We start from the raw sequence: 18,992 nt of genomic DNA, 5'->3' as shown, positions 1-18,992 counted from the left end.
ATTATTGACCTAACTTATTAAAGGCTTCAAGTAGCCTAAACATATTAGGTCAGAGGTTCAGCTGACAAAAAAGAGTTGAGGAATCTTTGCATTGCATGTAAATATGAAATGACATGGATTTGTGCAATTTAATGTGTTCCAAAGACAGTAATACATGGTTAAAATACTCAATGAGTGATCATTCGAATAATAATGAATGTGATAATGCCGAGAACACACTTGTTAAAAGTGAAATGACTTCTGTAGAGCCAGTGATCAAATGCTGTGTTTGCTCAGTTTTCAGTGATCGGCTCATAGTGTCTGATCTGTGCGTGTAATTTTACAAACCTGGAAGAGATTCTGAACGGATATAAGCAGAAGACTTTTTTAGAAAGGAAAATTTAAAAGACAAAAGAGGGAGAATCAATGAATTATGAATAATTTACTGCAATTGTGAGAATATGTAATCATATAGGCTAATCAATTAAAATAGCCTGTAGTCTGATTTTAAAACGTATTATAATCTAATTACACAAATACTTGATTTTTTGGAATCTGATTACGTTATCCAGAACGCATGTAATCAGTTAGTATGTACAGTATCTATTTTAAAGGGAGATAATAGATAATGTGTGTGATTATGACACACCCAAGATGGCCGCCTTTCGCGTCCGTCAGTGTGTAGGAATGTGGTGGGCGGGGCTTTTGGCGCTGGTGGCAAAGTTTGGGAATGATAGAAAGGCTATTGAAGATAATCGCGGAGAAGAGCTGGAATGCTACTGCTTTGCGAATTACAGTAACATTTAAACGTTGTTTTCTGTAAGCACCCAACACTAGTGCTTGGATTCATCAGGATCTAAATAAAGGTACGCAATCCTGAGACATGTCGGAGGACCTGAGCTCCCAACCCTGGTCCATCAACAAGGATGACTATGAGCTGCAGGAGGTGATCGGTGAGTGTGTACCTTATATGATAGCCGGTGAATACATGACCTTGTGTGCTAGAAATAAGTTATTTTGCTACAAACGTTGCGTGGAAGTGAGTTGTGCGTGTTGTTGTTCAGTGTACAGTAGGTTGGCGGTTTTGTAAATATGGAGCTTAAAATGATGTATTAGAACCAGGGTTTGGGTTTTTAAACTAATTAGCTCTTGTTATGAGCACATGCCATTGAATTTCAACTCTCAAAAAGTCTTAGCTTGAGTTAAAAGCTATTAAGTTAAAGTAGGTGTCTGCAAAAGACTCATAACCTCCACTTCAGTTGTCAAGCCTGTCACGTATGCCAAGTTCAACCTCTCTCTCTCTCTCTCTCTCTCTCTCTCTCTCTCTCTCTCTCTCTCTCTCTCTCTCTCTGAGCATTTTTAACCATTTACCACCTTACTGAAATGCAAACAGTGTAGATGATGAAGTTTAATGGCACTCATGTGAATAGCCCATTGACAGAGTTTGCATGGTAGTATTTTGAAGACGTGTGCCAAACAGCTAAAGTATTCTGCACGCGACAACGCCTCATTCTGCTGATAAGCCCGAACACGTGCACTAACGCTCCTTCAGTAATGGCACCCTTTTCATGGCCTTTTTCCCTTCTCTAATATTCTCAATATTTTGTAGTGTACCTATTGGTTGCAGCATTGTGCAATCTATTATGAAGGTACCGCCCACTTTTACGTTTGGATAAAAACTGTTTACTGACAACGTTTGTTTACAGAGATGACTGTTGAAACATTTCTAAGAGTTAACATAGTCTGCTTAATTTAGAACCGAGTCATATGTCAGACCGGTGAGAACCGTCTTTTCATTGTAGGTCTCAAACCCACAGAGAATATCCAGCACATAGTGCGCGCGCAGAGCCTATACGAAACTCATTCATGGGTCATCGCTCCATATTTACATCAGTGACAGTAATAAATAAGTGTCTTGTGCTATTTATTTATATACTAGATAGCGTTTTGGTGACCTTTTTATTCAGTTAGTGAACAAATAATTCTGTGTATCCTGGTGGTTTGGTCTGGGGACTGCATTGAACAAGATGTTTAACAGTAGGTTTCTCCAGAGGGTCTTGTTCTGTAATAAGTGCACCATATGTGGCTTAACAGTTTCCATCACCCCCTTGTCGTGTGGCCATAAAGACACTGTCATAAGCTGTAATTCTTTTTGATGATCCATGACTCTGGCCAGCGAGCGACTTTTACAGCCTGTCAGTATATCTGCACTCCAAATCTGCTTTCTAGGCATGATCTTCTTCCATGTGTATTATGCTCTTCATTTTCTGAGCACTTTATTGTCTGTATTGTTTTGGTTACTGGTTGATTTAATCTTGTTACATCGCAGGGTTTTAGCTTGAGATTAGCTCTTTGCACAGTCACACGAGTGCTGGAAGAGTCATCTGATACCTGATATACTTCTTTCCAGGGCTTTAGACCCCAAAGGGATCTTTTTGCATGTTCCATGTTTTGAAAAGGTTTTACTAGTTTTCAAAGCTGTAAAGCTCTTGCTCATAATGCAGTTCAAACTTTTAACACTTTTTTGTATTAAATTGCTGTCATGCTCTAATATAGTTTCATGTTTTAAAAATACAAAAACGGATTATAATATGCACACATTAATTGCATCACAGCAAATGAGTAAAATATTGATCTATATTGATTTTTGTATTTGCTTGCCCTTTTCTGGAAACCGATGTTTTGACATTTTGTCTTGTTAATCTTCATATTTTTTTAAACATTAATTTAGTTCACAGTATGTAAGATTTTTGGATTAAAATATCCAAAAACCACTAGAACAATGTTATATATTTTGTTGACTTGTGTACTTACTTACATTATCCCAAATGTTTCCAGGAATGTTTAAATCCAGAGAAATAAGCAATTTTAACCAGGACACGGCATCGCCTATCAATGACATCATAACTGCGTTACCCTCGATTTCCGGTTTTATTTTTGTAGAAACCATGGAAACGCCAAAGACGCTTTAATATATTATGTGTTTTATTAGTCGGGTGAGCAACTGTTTTGGATGCATTCATTGACAGAAAACGAATCACTGTTATATAGCTCAACACAGTCGTATTGTTTAAATTCTCTTTTTTGATTAACCGTTAGTACCATGTTTTTACCATGCCTAATAACAATCTGTGAACGCACAAACTAGCATCATAACAACTTTAAACACAAAAATGTATCTAATTTGATAAAACAGCGATACGTTACCCCAAATACTCATGACCGGAAGAAGCGGAAGTGGTCGTTTGCGGCATAATAAAAGCTCCACTGCTCAAGTCTAGCCATCGCGCTCGCTATGCGCGCTCGTCTCTCATTAGCAATCGCTCCAGCGGCCTTGTTCAGCTCCAACGGCTTTCAGCCACACCCTGCTTCATATTACAGTAATGTTAATACATTTTTAATACATTAGCTCATGAATATGATTTTTGCCCAAGTCCCGTTGGATTCTTTTCCACTGGCTGTAGACATGATTCCAGGAAATCAAGTTTTGCTTTGTTATGAATAAGCGACCTTACCTCTAGCGGGAAAAAAATACATTGTGCCTTTAATAATGAATATTAAAAGAAAAAAACGATGTTTTTGAAATAATATATATATATATATATTTATTTTTTTTATTTTATTTTTTTTATAAGATCATTTTGTAAAACACTTTGATTGAAGGTGACTGTGAACATTAGGTGGTATAATATGATATACTTGATAATGACCCAAATGTACAACAATTTGAAGAGTTTTTCCTTTAAACTTACTGCGCATTTGGGCCTGTGACTAGTCTCTTAACAGTGTGTGTGAGAGACAGTGAAAGACTGGTCAAACCTGTCTTTACTGTTGCCTTTTTTTCTACTGTGCCTCTTCTTTTGACTCATCAGCATTTAAAGTACCCCACACCTTGAACATTTCAACTTGTAGAGGAGAAATATATCATCTTTCATGCTTTTGCATGGTTGAATACACAAAAATTACTTTGATATCTCAGCTTCAGTTAAACATATCCTTAGTCTGGACTTGTCTTTTAATAAGTCCTCTTTCTTTTTAAAGCTTTTTTTTTTTTTTTCGAAGTGCACCGATATAGACTTCAAAGCTTCGGGTTTGTTTCTGTAAGCTGCAGTTTTCCCAAAAGATTTAGTTATCCTCAAATTCCTGGAAACACACTCTGTATGTCTCCCTGTGAGGATATGTTGTGCCCTCTAGCATGCACCTTCAGAATTGCTTCTTTGTTGTAACCTGGCATGTGACGTGACATGCCAAAACAGGAGTTCATGCTAGAGGTGAGCTTGATTTGTAGTCCTTCTGTCCTTCGATTTTAAGCTTGGACTTCTCAAGCTACAGTGTCTTGTTGTAATCATACTATACTTTAATCACAGTTTCTGTTACTATTCTGTCTTTAAACTCAATCCCAGGTGTCCCAGGACCAAAATAATCGAAACAGCGATGTTTAATAAGTGACAAAGTCCTGTTAAGGCAAGTCTGCAGTCTGCAAAAAAACTGCATTTTTCAGGCAGGACCAGCCAATGTGCATGTGCAGTCATAAGCGTGCGTCTCAGAACATTGACTGTTTCTATAGCAACCGGAGCTCTTAAAGGCAGCTAGAGTGATGCAATGACTTTACCAAATTGATTGGCTCTTTTATTTAGAAAGCGGGACTTATTCTGCTGTTGCGCTTTGCACTTTCTCCCCTAATATGAGAGCACCGTCTTTGTTAGCGCTTCTCAAATGGCCATTTTGATTGTGTCAGTTACTATTTTGTGCAAACAGCGCGGATAAGCTACAACAGGTAAACATGTCAGCTGTGTCTAGGGCTGGGTTGACAATATTGATTTCTCGATTTTATTCAATCTTCATTTTGATGAATTGATTCTTAAATCCCAAAATCAAAGTCTTTTAATCCATGCTGTTTTCAGCTGATGCATGAACAAAACTTCACTAAGCATTATTTCTGATATATAGAGCATAGATGCAAACTCCTCACCTTTCAGTGACAACTCACCTTTTTGAGATCAAAATAGATCACCTATGGGATTTGCATAGATCCAATGAGAAAGTGTTTTTAGAACTGGTTGTTTCAGAAAGTACTGTACAGTGCTTCCTTTACTCTTTTAAAACTATGTCTGTAAAGGGTAATATTTTATGTATGTGAGGTTTGAGGTGTGGGAATGGTGAAGAGACAGAGGGCAAACAGTTTGCAGTTCAGCTCAGTATTGCAATCCAATCAGCCAATATTCTCATAAATAGCCTGCATAGCACTTTTATAACATGAGATTTTGACCAAATGTATTCAATTTTGATTTTGGTAAAATGTTAAAAATACAGTTTTGGACATATAAGGTAATAAAAAGTAATAAAAAAAAACTTAAAGTAACTACAAATGAAGCATGTAAAGTGAATATCTTTTTTTTTTAAATCCATGCGGAGCTGCCCCCACCACATGCAATGTTCCCACCTTTTTTCCCTTTACCTGTTTGCATCCCTGATAGAGGGTATGCACCATGCACATGACATCACAGTAGGCGGGAGTCACTGCGTTTACACCCACTGGGAGGCAAAAAGATTGAGTGGCAGCATTAGTGTTCAGCTTGAATGCTGCGAAAATGCACAAAAAACACATCAAAAATGAGAACGAGCTGTGCAATGACTGTACAAATAGATGCAACAAGAAACTGAAGCTATCTAGAGAAGGAAATGGATTCACAGAAACAACTGGAATCTAGGCATCATCCTGAATTTTCAGTTACTGTTGTGCAAGATATGTTAAGTTTTGGGGTAAAATCATACGATGGATGGATGGATGGATGGATGGATGGATGGATGGATGGATGGATGGATGGATAGATAGATAGATAGATAGATAGATAGATAGATAGATAGATAGATAGATAGATAGATAGAAATTGCAGTTTTTTTTTGAGTGTTGATGATTAAATAGGTTACATTTGAATTTCAGTTTTCGGCTAAATGAAAAGTTTCTGTCTTTCGTTAAAAAATTAATTGCAGTGCACTAATCTTTGATCTTAAATCTCTTGAATCATGAAAGTCTTGCTTTGTAGGCTTGATAAACATAGACTAATAAAGGAGCTGGTTGATCTTCTGTCACTTCATTGGGCTCATTTTATGGTGCTAAGCATTTCTGTGTATCTGAATCCTTGTGTAAACTGGTCAGTGGTGTTGAGCCCAGCTGGAAGCTGTAGTTGCTGACCCGAGCAGCTTTTATGAAGGCCCTGTATTCTTGTATTCTAAGTATTGCTTCAGTTGGTTTAGACTTAGAGAAATGCACTAAAAAAATAAATGACTATATTTGAAATAAAATAAGCACTTTGTTTTCATCAGCCACCTTGTAATTATTAATGGTGCTTGCTAAGCAAAGCATCTACTATTGCTCATACTCGAGGTTAGAGATCTGAACACACCCATAACCGTAAATGTTAATGTTCAGTGCATAAATCATCCTCCACCATTGTTCTGTGGACATGAATGAAACCTCAAATAGTTTGTAAGCCATCAGATCTTTTTCTTGGCAGATGATAAAATGGGAAAAAAAACACATACATTAAAGGTGCCCTAGAACTTTTTTTTAAAACATGTAATATAAGTCTAAGGTGTCCCCTGAATGTGTCTGTGAAGTTTCAGCTCAAAATACCCCATAGATTTTTTTTAAATTCATTTTCTTAACTGCCTGTTTTGGGGCATAATTAGAAATGAGCCGATTCAGGGTGTGTGGCCCTTTAATTCTCGTGCTCCATGCCCAAAGACCTCGCGCTTGCCTTAAACAACATAAAAAAGTTCAAACAGCTAATATAACCCTCAAAATGGATCTTTACAAAGTGTTCGTCTTGCAGCATGTCTAATCGCGTAAGTACAGTAGTTTATTTTGATGTTTACATTTGATTTTGAATGAGTTTGAGGCTGTGCTCCGTGGCTAACGGCTAATACTACACTGTTGGAGAGATTTATAAAGAATGAAGTTGTGTTTATGAATTATACAGACTGCAAGTGTTTAAAAATGAAAATAGCGACGGCTCTTGTCTCCGTGAAGTAAGTAAGTACAGTAAGAAACGATGGTAACTTTAACCACATTTAACAGTACATTAGCAACATGCTAATGAAACATTTAGAAAGACAATTTACAAATAAAAATATCATGATATCATGAATCATGCCAGTTATTATCGCTCCATCTGCCATTTTTCGCTGTTGTCCTTGCTTGCTTACTTAGTCTGATGATTCGGCTGTGCACAGATCCAGACGTTAATACTGGCTGCCCCTGTCTAATGCCTCGATCATGGGCTGGCATATGCAAATATTGGGGGCGTACACCCTGACTGTTACGTAACAGTCGGTGTTATGTTGAGATTCGCCTGTTCTTCGGAGGTCTTTTAAACAAATGAGATTTATATAAGAAGGAGGAAACAATGGAGTTTGAGACTCACTGTATGTCTTTTCCATGTACTGAACTCTTGTTATTTAACTATGCCGAGGTAATTATGCCGAGGTAATATTACTATATCTTTAAGTTATTACATCTTTAAGCACCTTTAAGTTATTTTTGATGAAATCCTAGAGCTCTCTGTCCCTCCATAGACAGCAATGCAACTACCACTTTCAAGGCCCAGAAAGGTAGTTAAGACGTTGTTAAAATAGTTCATGTGACTACTATGTTATGAAGTGACGAGAATATTTTTTTGCGGAAAAAAAAAAAAAACGACTTCAGCAATTTCTACTCTTCCGTGTCAGTCTCCGACGCTGTTCACATGAGCACCACGACACATGTGTGTGATGCTGACGCAGGAGCCGGCTAATACTGAGCCGCCGTTCTGACATAGAACCTGGAAGCGCAATGAAACAAGTGAAGTATTTATGAGTGTCATTGAATCATTCATTCAAACCAAATTTTTTAAATTCCTTCATGTTAATGAAACTTTTTAAAATAGACTGCAGCGTTTAACATTTTGTCAGAACCTCTAGTAAATTACATGTTATTACATGTTTTCTATTTGAAACAAAAAAAATCATGACTGTCAATTTATCCTGAATTATGCAGCTCTATTCCTAATATTTTATTGAAATTATCATTGAAAATTACATGTTTGACATGTTTGCCTTCATAATTTTCTAATAAATGAATTAAAAATATGTTGTCAAAGTCCAGCAATTACTGGGCATTCATCAGATTATGAGCAGAAAATATTTAGCCAGATTCAGTTATCATAATTTTCTAAAACTTAATTGCAGTGTAATGATATATGTGTGTTTTCCATCCACTTTTAGGCTGTCAACATCTGCAGTATGTTATGCAGTGTGTTTGACCTCCCATTGCAATCCTGAGAACTTGTGAGCAGCTTTCGTTTCATAGAATTGAAGCTGAAGGCACATGTTCTTTCCATTTAAAAGCGTGACTTTTTGAATGAAGTTGATATTAGTCAACGTTTCCTTTTGTCTTCCAGCCAAGGATGGGTTTGTCTAATTTTCTTCAACCCTGTTACTATTGATCACAGACAAAGAGTTGTTTTAACTGGATCCAAACGTATTAAACCATATAGTCCAGGAGGATTTCTCGGGTACTTCTGTTATTCCACTCTCCATTGGAAAGTTCACAGTGTGTGAGTGTGAGTTTGGAGCACACTCAGCTGAACCATTGTGTTGGTATCTTCCCAGGGGAATTGGAGTCTTGTTATTTCACTGATCCTAGCTGTTTTTTCCACCTCAGAGAGCACAGAGTCTCCTCGGATGGAGTCAGACCCACGCTCTGTTCTTCTCAGGTTCCACAGTCCTTCACTGTTCTAGACTGGAAATGTTTGATTGCTGCTGTTGGACAGTCTGAGACTGTAAGGCCCTGTTTACACCTGATATTAAGATGTGTTTTGGTCGATCGGATCACAAGTGGACGAGAGAGATATGTAACCATCTACACCTGAAGTTTTAATCCTTCTCTTTTGTCCACTTTCGACCACTTCTGTCCTGATTTCTTCAAGGGGAGGGCCTATGGGCAGGTAAATGTATGGGCTTTTTCAGAACTTTTAAAATAAGTGAAATAAGCTTGCGCAATTTTCATATAAACGCGACCGGAGACAACGGGAAAACATACAGAGAGCAGCAGCTTTTGTTTATGCTCTGACAGCCGCGAGACTGCGCTGAACATGGTAATGTAATGGCATGTTAGAAAACTGAAATGTTTAGAGAACATTGTGCTTAGTACATTTTTTGCCTTTAAAGGGGACCAATAATGCCCCTTTTACAAGATGTAATATAAGTCTCAGAATGTGTCTGTGAAGTTTCTGCTCAAAATACCCCACAGATAATTTATTATAGCTTGTCAAATTTGCCCCTATTTGGGTATGAGCAATTTGGCCTGCTTTCCAAAAGAGGGTGGAGCTTTAACAGCTAGCGCTCTGCTTTGGTTGCTCAACAACAACAAAGCTGGAGAATCTCAAGCAGCCAAAATGACGATTGTCAGTAATGGTGTTCAGCCTTACATTGTTCATACCGGAGTCGGACACTGATGGAGAGACTCAGGAAGAAGTTACAACTTTAGAATGCAACTGGACCTTTTTCTGAATGGTTAGTGGATAAATTTATGTAGTTGCTGTGGAGTTGATTCAACTCATCGACTAGCATGTGCTGTCATGTTAATCTTTTGTGCAAATCCACCGTTGAATTGACCCTCATTTGTGAAGCAGTCCTGCATAAAATGATGGCATGGTAACAAGTTGAACACTTTCAACCACATGAGCGTCCACACCACGAATGCAGTCCGGTCTAACGCATTTTCAACTACCTCTAGAAGTGGTCAAAAGTGGACAAGCTGAAAAGATTTTACACCCTGTTTACACCTGTATTTAGCTCGTCCACTTGTGATCCGATCGACCAAAACGCATGCAGTTGGACATTCTTTTTCTCTTGTCAGATCATGTGAGTCATTAGGTGTGTTCGACTTGAAGCGGCGCTGCACAGACCAATCGGTGTATGACATCAAAGTACCTACCAGTGTCAGTTGCGTCGCTTTACATCCATTCATAAATCTTCTTCCGCGACCTCGTGGGATAGTACAGTGTCCATCAAATGCGGACTTCAGAATCTCGCCGGAAGTAGTAGGTAATTCGGGGACTTTTCAGCGTACTGTTTTCGCATACTATACAGAAAGGAAGTATTCGATTTCGGACACAGCGCCAGTCTGTATGACATAATTCGGACTACACAGGTTGTGCTGTATGTTTTTGATTCACTAAAAAGAACCAGTTCATATTAGGGCTGGGTGATATATCGCATGCGATTGTCATGCGCATTTCGTCAGTAAAGCCGGTTCCCTGATTACCACTAAATCGCCATCACCTGCTTTCAAATGGAGCGGCATTTAATAAACAGAGCTGTAGTTCACTGATAAGCCACGCAATATCGCGTTCAATATCGAAGGCGATTCATCTGCGATATGAACGCGATATTGCGTGGCTTGTCAGTGAACTACTGCTCTGTCTATTAAATGCCGCTCCATTTGAAATCAGGTGATGGCGATTTAGCGGTAATCAGGGAACCGGCTTTACTGACGAAATGCGCATGACAATCGCATGCGATATATCGCCCAGCCCTAGTTCATATGAGTCACTTTCTTTATCAATCAGACTACACTGCTTGCAGTGTGTGTTTTTGGTTCACTTCATCTTCATCAACTGGACTGCACAGGTTATGCTGTAAGCTTTGAATTCAGTTCATATGAGTCATTTGTTTCTGAATCAGTTTACACCAGTTGTGTTGTATGTTTTTGATTCATTAAATAGAACCGGTTCATGTGAGTTATTTGTTCAGGAATCGGACTACACCGGTCATGCTTTAAGACATGTTTTGCTATCATTGCTGTTATTTTGAAATTGCAAGGTTTTGCAAAATTCATGTTCATGGTCTTTTTCTGCTACGCACTCCACCAATTGTCCAGTTGTACTTTCTGAAATCCAATTCGCCCTCAAAGTGAATCGTACGCATTCCTGTGCATCAAGTGCTCCGTCAGAGCTTTTCTCTAGTATGAAGCTCCCTAAGTGTGACATGTCTCAGTTCGGCCCAGAATAGTGTGAGGAATGCAAGCCCAGGAAATGTAATAAAGGGCTCCTGATGTGAGAGAACAGGCTGGCTCAAGGTAGCACAAACAGAGAACTATGCATGAAGGAACACATTCACACCGCTCCGGGGACCTCAGCCTATTTCAGATGCTGGTCTTTTGGGCCATACACCACAAAGAAGTCAAATTCCACACTTTGTCCTTTTATGACCGATTGATTTTGACACAAATAAAGGCTCAATACTTGTTTCTTCCAAAATTTACCTTCTTAAATCAAGTCTCGTACTCCTCTTTAGACCATTTATTTGTTCTGAATAAAATAATTCCCTCTTCGCTTGTAACACTTGGTGTGTCGAAATGAACCTGTTTCTTGACAAGTGGCTTTGAATTCAAAGTAGCTTGTTAATTCATGATACTGGAAAGAAATTGAAGGCTGTTAACCTTTATCTCCTCATAAACTCTCTCATGAAGTTAACATCCTCTCTAATGAGGGACATCAAGTAGGGAGGCGGAAGAAATGAATCATTATTCAGATTTGAATAAACCTCGGATCAGATACATTAAGTATTTCTCAGTCTCCAGGCATGTGTGGTCAGATCACGGTCTGCTCATTTAAACGTTTGTCTAACGGAATGAATCGAAATCCTTGATTAAAACCAGACATATATCCTTTTTTCTGAGGATAATTAGGGAAGAAACCACACAACATCAGCTGGTGGTTTTTCATTTAATTTTTGTAAGGCTGTAACCTGGTAACGTAATATTGAATCATTCGATTCAGAAAGCAGCAACAGGCCTCCATAAAATCCTGTTGCTGTGGTGCAGATGTACACAGAAACTCTTCTTCTGCAGTATTTTCAATTCAATCAATAGACGAGTCTGTGATCGAGAACTTTAGAACACTAACATAACACCACTTTATTGCACCCAACACACCTGCATTATTAGCGTCTAATAACTGACCATATTCACAGGTTGTTTTCAATTCTTTATTATGTTTATATAATGAAGTATCATGACTTTATTATATTTGTTATTGGGTTGCTAGGCTGCTTTTGCAGTTTTATTACTTCCTTCTGTGTGAGATATTTGACGCGTTTATTGGAGACAGAAGGAAGTTAAGAAGCATTAACAGTTAGAGAGCGGTAAAACAAGAGTATATCAAACATTTAATATACACTAGCCATTCAAAAATTTGGTGTTTAGTATGATTTTTTTAAATGTCTTTGAAAGAAGTCTCTTATGCTCACCAAGACTGCATATATTTGATCGTTTTCTCTTTTCTATGAGTTCAAAAGAACAGCTTTTATAACATTATAAATGTCTTTACTGTTAATTTTGATAAAAGCATTTCTTATTTAAACAAAGAAAAAACTTTAGAAAACTTAATTTTAAACAGTAGGATACTCCAGTGAGCCAAAACATTATGACCACCTGCCTAATATGCTGTTGGTCCTTCACGTGCTGCCAAAACAGCGCTGATCCACTGAGGCATGGACTCTACAAGACTCCTGAAGGTGTGATGTGGTATCTGGCACCAAGACGTTAGCAGCAGATCCTTCAAGTCCTGTAGGTTGCGAGGTGGAGCTGCCATGGATCGAACTTGTTTGTTGGTCCAGCACATCCCACAGATGCTCAATTAGATTGAGATCTGGGGAATATGGAGGCCAGGGCAACACCTTGAACTCTTCATCATGTTCCTCAAACTATACCTGAACAATATCTGCAGAGTTTCAGGAGATATTATCCCATTGAATGAAGCCACTTCCATCAGGAAACACCATTGTCATGAAGAGGTGTACCTGGTCTGCAGCAATGTTTAGGTGGGTGGGGGTCCAGGGTTTCCCAGCAGAACATTGCCTGAAGCATCACACTTCCTCCACCAGGTTGTCGTCGTCCCACAGTGGGACATCCTGGTACCATCACTTCCCCACATGGCCATCTACATGATGTAAAAGAAAACGGGACTCATCGAAACAGGCGACCTTTTTCCACTGCTCCAAGGTCCAGTTCCCACACTCGAAGGTGGGAACGCACCCCCATTTGTAGCAAAGTGCGATACACTGTCTGTTGTGACACATTCCTCCCATAACCATCATTAAAATTTTGTGAGTTGTGCAGTGCCACAATAGACCTTTCTGTTGGCTTGGATCAAACAGGATAGCCTTCGTTACCTGACCGGGAGCAACCCACAAGCCTTGATCAGAGATACTGTGACCCAGTCACCTTGCCATAACAGTTTGGCCCTTGTCAAAGTAACTCCTGCCCATTTCTACTGCATCTAACACATTGATTAGAGGAAATTGTTTGCTTACCATCTAATTTACCCAGACCTTAGGGTACGTTTACACAACAATGATGTAAAAAAAAAAAGGAAAGGTTTTTTCTTTGTGTAGATGACAACGCTGTCAAAAAGATCCCTGTTCACACAGATCCTTGAAAACATTGTATTATGCATACCAGGTCAGTACTTGCCTAGGCTATATATTGCAAAATAAAACGAACTGGAAACACAACCATTCCAAAAAATGTTTTTTTTTTTTTTTATAAGGATAAGGATTGTTGCAACACACTATGTTCTGTAAAAGTAATTAAATATTAATTGTACACAATAATAGCAATGTGGTATAGTATATAATACTATTATAAATATTTAATTATTTTTCATGCTAAGTACACACAAACATCATTAATTTGAAGTTTAAAAAACATGCCTAATATAATATAAGCTAAGCTAGCAGCTAATTGGATAGATGTATGTTATGCTAGTACATAAGCTAACTAAAAAACAGAAAGAACAAGAAATGCTTGATTTCACAACCTATAGCTTTAGTTATATATAGTAGTATATAAACCATGTAATTTAAAAGACATTAATGGTCATTATAACGCATTTTAAAATATATAAATCAACGTGATTTTGCAGGAATTTAATCGGGTGCTAAAAATACTACCCATTAATAGTCTTTTGAACCAATGGGATCACTCAGGGTCCTAAAGGAGACCCGATTCCTGGGGGGACTCGATTTCTCACTACAGTGTCACCGTTTTCACAGATCCTCGTTTTTGTTGTTTACTTGGATATGATAACCGTATTCTTTTCAAAAACTTGCACTTTGTAACTTTTGGCCTTTTGGCTCATCAGTGTGCATGATACCATAGTAAGTTTAGGTTTTTTTTCTGAAGAAAAAATGACCATGTAATGCAATTTATTATTTATATTTAGATTCGCAGACTTTATAGTTTATATATATATATATATATATATATATATATATATATATATATATATATATATATATATATATATATATATATATATATATAGCTGTTTTACATACATCACAATAGGAAAGAACAGACTAATGCAACTTCTGTTTCATGCTGACTTAAAAAAAATGCTCAACTTTAGTGCAGTCATTCCTGAATCATCCCTAACAACCGATTGTTTGTTTGTTTGTCTGTAGGAATTTACACTTAAACTCATGCTGTTGGCAAAGGCAACTTAATCTTCTTTCCATCTGGTGCCCTGCGCTCCTTTAATGTATAGCATAGGGTCTCAAATATAGCTCTAGACTCTGATTGATGAACGTTGAACTGTAGTATTCACAGCTGGCACTGTTAAGGCTGTGCTGGGGACCAACATCCGTCTGGAGGCCATGATATTGGCCAGGGTGTGATTAATGGGATTGCTGTCAGCACATTTTGGTAACAATTTAGCTATACTACTTCAGTTCAGTCTCATCATTGTAGTTTAAATTCTCCAATGAATGTGTTTGGCTGTTCACAAACTAGTCAAACCATTTCAGCACAGTAGTTTTTAATTGAAAATGAGAATTGTCAGATTTGTTCCCTTTTTTCCCCCTAATCCACGGTGCCCTGCTGGTGTAATCAAAATGCTAAACAATGAGGACTTTGTTATTATTAGGGCCATATGGAGTTCGAGTAGTTGATTGAAGATGATTAAAAAATTCCCTCTGCCTCATACCAGCACAATAATATGTCATTTATATTCAGCTCACAGTGGAAACATAGGTGCTTGCTGATTTATGTGGGTCTCGGCCCCCGTAGAGTCTTGTCTTCTAGTATTCAGGAGGATGTGTGGACCAGGACGACCTTGCGTTCTCAAGGATAACCGTCTCCAGAAGTGTCTTGTCTGCTTTCTCTCTTGTGCCAGTCTGTGTTGCCATGAGCAGAACCTCATTAAAGCACTCTGGAGATTAACCTCAGCAGTAAAGTTGAAAGCCAAGTATAGCGCTCAAATCCTTTGACTTATAGTCTGTTAGGATTTAATAGTCTTCTCGAATAAATGTCCAATGCTGCAGTGACAGAGGAATGTTTTGATTTAGCATTTAGCTGTCAGCTCTTCTCCAACACTTTCCCAGGGAGTATGTGGAATTGCTAGAAATAGATGTTTTTAATGAGCAATTAAAGTTTATAACCAATATGCATTATTGTATTTCTGCTTTTTGACTCCACAATAAACATTTGTCATTCATACATCAATAAAGTATAACATTTTTAATATAACAATTTGTTATTTTTTATTAATATAATTATATTAGTTTTAAATTAATTTAATTGTTTTGAATATTTTTTTAAATATTTATATTTATATATATATATATATATATATATATATATATATATATATATATATATATATATATATATATATATATATATATTTTAGTGCTGTCAGTCGATTAAAAAAAAATAAACTAATCAATCGCACATTTTTCTTTAATCAAGATTAATCGCACCTAACATTCAAATTTGTAATACATTTTTATATTTTAATAGATATTTTCAAATTGAATCTCCAATTATTTTAACGTTTAATATATGGCTTAAAAATATAACAACTTTTAATTTAAGTGAACTTAAACTTCACTTAAACCCATTATAATAAAATTCACATTTAGCTGTGACTTTAATTTTGACCGCCCTAGTTATTTTATAATTTTGCTAAGTTCTTCCACTTATTTTTTATTATTTATGCCATTATATTGTTGGTTTGCAGAAATATTGTTAGGCAGTAAGATTTCTTATTTAATCCTCCTCTTGACATAGTAACTTGTTGTTATAATTTCTTTGTCCTGTAAATGTAAGAGACTTTGTTATAATCCCATTAAAGTTGATATTTATATTTGTTTTATGTGGACATTAGACATAGAGTTCTGCCAGGGAGGAAAAAAAAAAAAAAAATTTGTATAATATATATATTGCAATGTATATTGCACATATATATATATATATATATATATATATATATATATATATATATATATATATATATCTGTCATGACTTTATGTCCCATGCAGCTCCTGATGTGCTGAGTTTAACATGCATTCTTATTCTTGTGTGTTTCAGGGAGTGGAGCTACGGCTGTGGTCCAGGCTGCCTACTGTGTGCCCAGGAAGGAGAAGGTCGCCATCAAACGCATCAATCTGGAAAAATGTCAGACAAGCATGGATGAGCTCCTGGTATTGAACTTGTTCCCACATAATTAAATGGCACTTGTATGTTTCATTGTGTTTGAAGATATTAGTGCAAGAATGGAAGTAACCTGGTTGTGAATTCCATTTCATGTCGACTTTGGGTCTTCACATGTTCTGCTTAAATGTATGAAACCTGTTGGGCATGATCCCAGCTGTGCAACATTTAAAGGCTGCATATGAGAAATATCACTCAATAAGTCATGGCTCATAAATGTCAACACCTTTTATGAGCTGACAGTGAATAATGACCATACAGGACTGATTGTAATGCTTGGACACAACTTATCGACATTTGGTATGTGTCTTTGGACAGTAGGAACAGATTTTTCATATTGTCGCTGTCGGGCAGAATCCTCCCATCAAACATTTGGACCGACACATCCCGTCATGGTTGAAAAATAGTTCCAAAATTAAAGTTATGAAATGGATCTGAGTGCATTTTTAGAAGATGTTCTGTGTTACATATTTTTACCAATTTATGCCATCCTACCGCAACTATTTTTGGCCAGGGATGCAACATTTCCATTGAACCAATGTTTGGTAGGCTTGTAGGTCCAAATTTCATATTTTTTTTTTTTTTTCATTAATCATTACTATTGGGCACTCTTTACATCTGTCTGTGGCTTTTGCAATTGTCTAACCAATGAAAGTATTAAAAATAGCTTGTGATTAAACCTTGTAACTCCAACTCGTATGTAACTCCACTTGAGCTAAATTTTGTTAAAATGTTAATAATATAATGACACATGCAAGTGGCTTACCACATATAAAACCACAATATCAACTTTGACAGTGTGTTTAATTATTTAAAAAAAACAGTGTTTTTTCCATTTCCTGAAAAGTAGCATTTTTGGAGATACAAGATTTCCGCCCAACAGCGACAATATGTGTATTAGGGCTGAGTTAAAAATATTGATTTCTTAATCGATTGTCATTTTGAAGAACTGATATTGATTCTTTAAATCCCAAGAATCGATCTTCCAGTCTATGCTGTTTTCAGTTGATGAATGAACAAAGCTTTACAGCGCGCCTCCCATCCAATAAATCGCAAGCTTTGTGCTTTGTTCCTTCTGATATGAAATGAAGTCTCAGCTTTCATATTCTGTCAATTTTATTAAGAAATTAAAACAATAAATACCTCTTTAATGTGACATGACAGATCGTTGTAGCACTCAGTTCAAGCGGCATGTGAACTGATCATCCCTTCTGCTTTACTACTAGATACAGCACAAAATAAACATGAATGAACATCAGAAGGTATGTTAAAAAAGATACAGTACAACTCAGAGAAATCTGTATCGTAATCGACCCTTCGCAGGGAGTTTGATTGACAAGCGATCTAACCAATCAGAACGCAGAATCCGCCATTTTGTCCGACAAAGCAGTCAGGAGTTAAAAGATTAACCTCGGTGGACTTAAACTTGAAAAATGGTGTGTATTAACGTATTTCCGCGTTTGAAACAACATTTCTTCTCATGTTCATTCATGTTTATTTGATGCTATAAATTAACTAGTAAGAAGAGATGATCGGTTCACAAGCTGCTTGAGCTGAGGCACTACAGCGATCTGTCATGACACATTAAGAGCCACAAAACATTTTTTATTGTTCGAATTTCTTAAAAAACTACACAGTTTGAAAGCTGGGACTTTGTTTAATATCATAAGTAACCTGCTTTGTCTTGTCTGTCGACGTGTTGTCAGTGTCATCTTTGCTCTGTGATATATTTTACACTGCGTGTGGCGTGACAAAGCAACAGTAACTAAGGGGGGCGGGTCTTTGCGAAGGGTCAATTGTATAGAATCATGAAATTTGTCAATGCCCAGCCCTAATGTGTATTATATAGGCTACATGTATTAACATAAGCATAGAATTAACAACATGAAATGGATCCCCTCTGTTGATATTGCGTTCAGATTTGGTGTCCAGCACTTCAGGGGACACCAAATTGTAAAAGTATTATATATACTACATTTTATTTTTAATAATATTTTAAAAATATTCTAAATTCATGGATTAGGTTACATTTTTATCCTAAATTTAAATAAAAGTTAATATGCAAGTACACTACTGTTTTTGAAAGAAGTCTCTTATGCTCACCAAGGCTGCATTTATTTGATCAAAAATACAGTAAATATTTTAACGCCCCAATATTTGCATAATGCCAGCCCATGTTCCCAACATTATGAAAGGGATTACACAAGGGCAGCCAGTATTAACGTCTGGATCTGCACACAGCCGAATCATCAGACTAGGTAAGCAAGAACAATAGCGAAAAATGGCAGATGGAGCAATAATAACTGACATAATCCATGATAGCATGATATTTTTACTGATATTTGTAAACTGTCTTTCTAAATGTTTCATTAGCATGTTGCTAATGTACTGTTAAATGAGGTTAAAGTTACCATCGTTTCTTACTGTATTCACGGAGACAAGAGCCGTCGTTATTTTCATTTTTAAACACTT

The 18,992-nt window shown here is 37.0% G+C and overlaps 1 protein-coding gene across 1 annotated transcript in view; it reads left to right on the top strand.

Annotated features, from left to right (window-relative positions):
• The first annotated feature begins 611 nt into the window (after nucleotides 1-611).
• oxsr1b (oxidative stress responsive kinase 1b) overlaps nucleotides 612-18,992 on the top strand; it is a 63,723-nt gene continuing 45,342 nt past the window's right edge. Inside the window, exons 1-2 of the mRNA XM_048174425.1 lie at nucleotides 612-932; nucleotides 16,398-16,510. Coding sequence (XP_048030382.1) covers nucleotides 863-932; nucleotides 16,398-16,510 — 183 coding nt within the window. The 5' untranslated portion in view covers nucleotides 612-862. The remainder of the gene's footprint in view (nucleotides 933-16,397; nucleotides 16,511-18,992) is intronic.

The sequence above is a fragment of the Megalobrama amblycephala genome, linkage group LG22 (genome assembly GCF_018812025.1).
Source record: "Megalobrama amblycephala isolate DHTTF-2021 linkage group LG22, ASM1881202v1, whole genome shotgun sequence".
In the NCBI taxonomy this organism is placed as follows: Eukaryota; Metazoa; Chordata; class Actinopteri; order Cypriniformes; family Xenocyprididae; genus Megalobrama; species Megalobrama amblycephala.
Note: the sequence above shows the minus strand (reverse complement) of the source record. Positions and strands in the feature narration are given on the sequence as shown.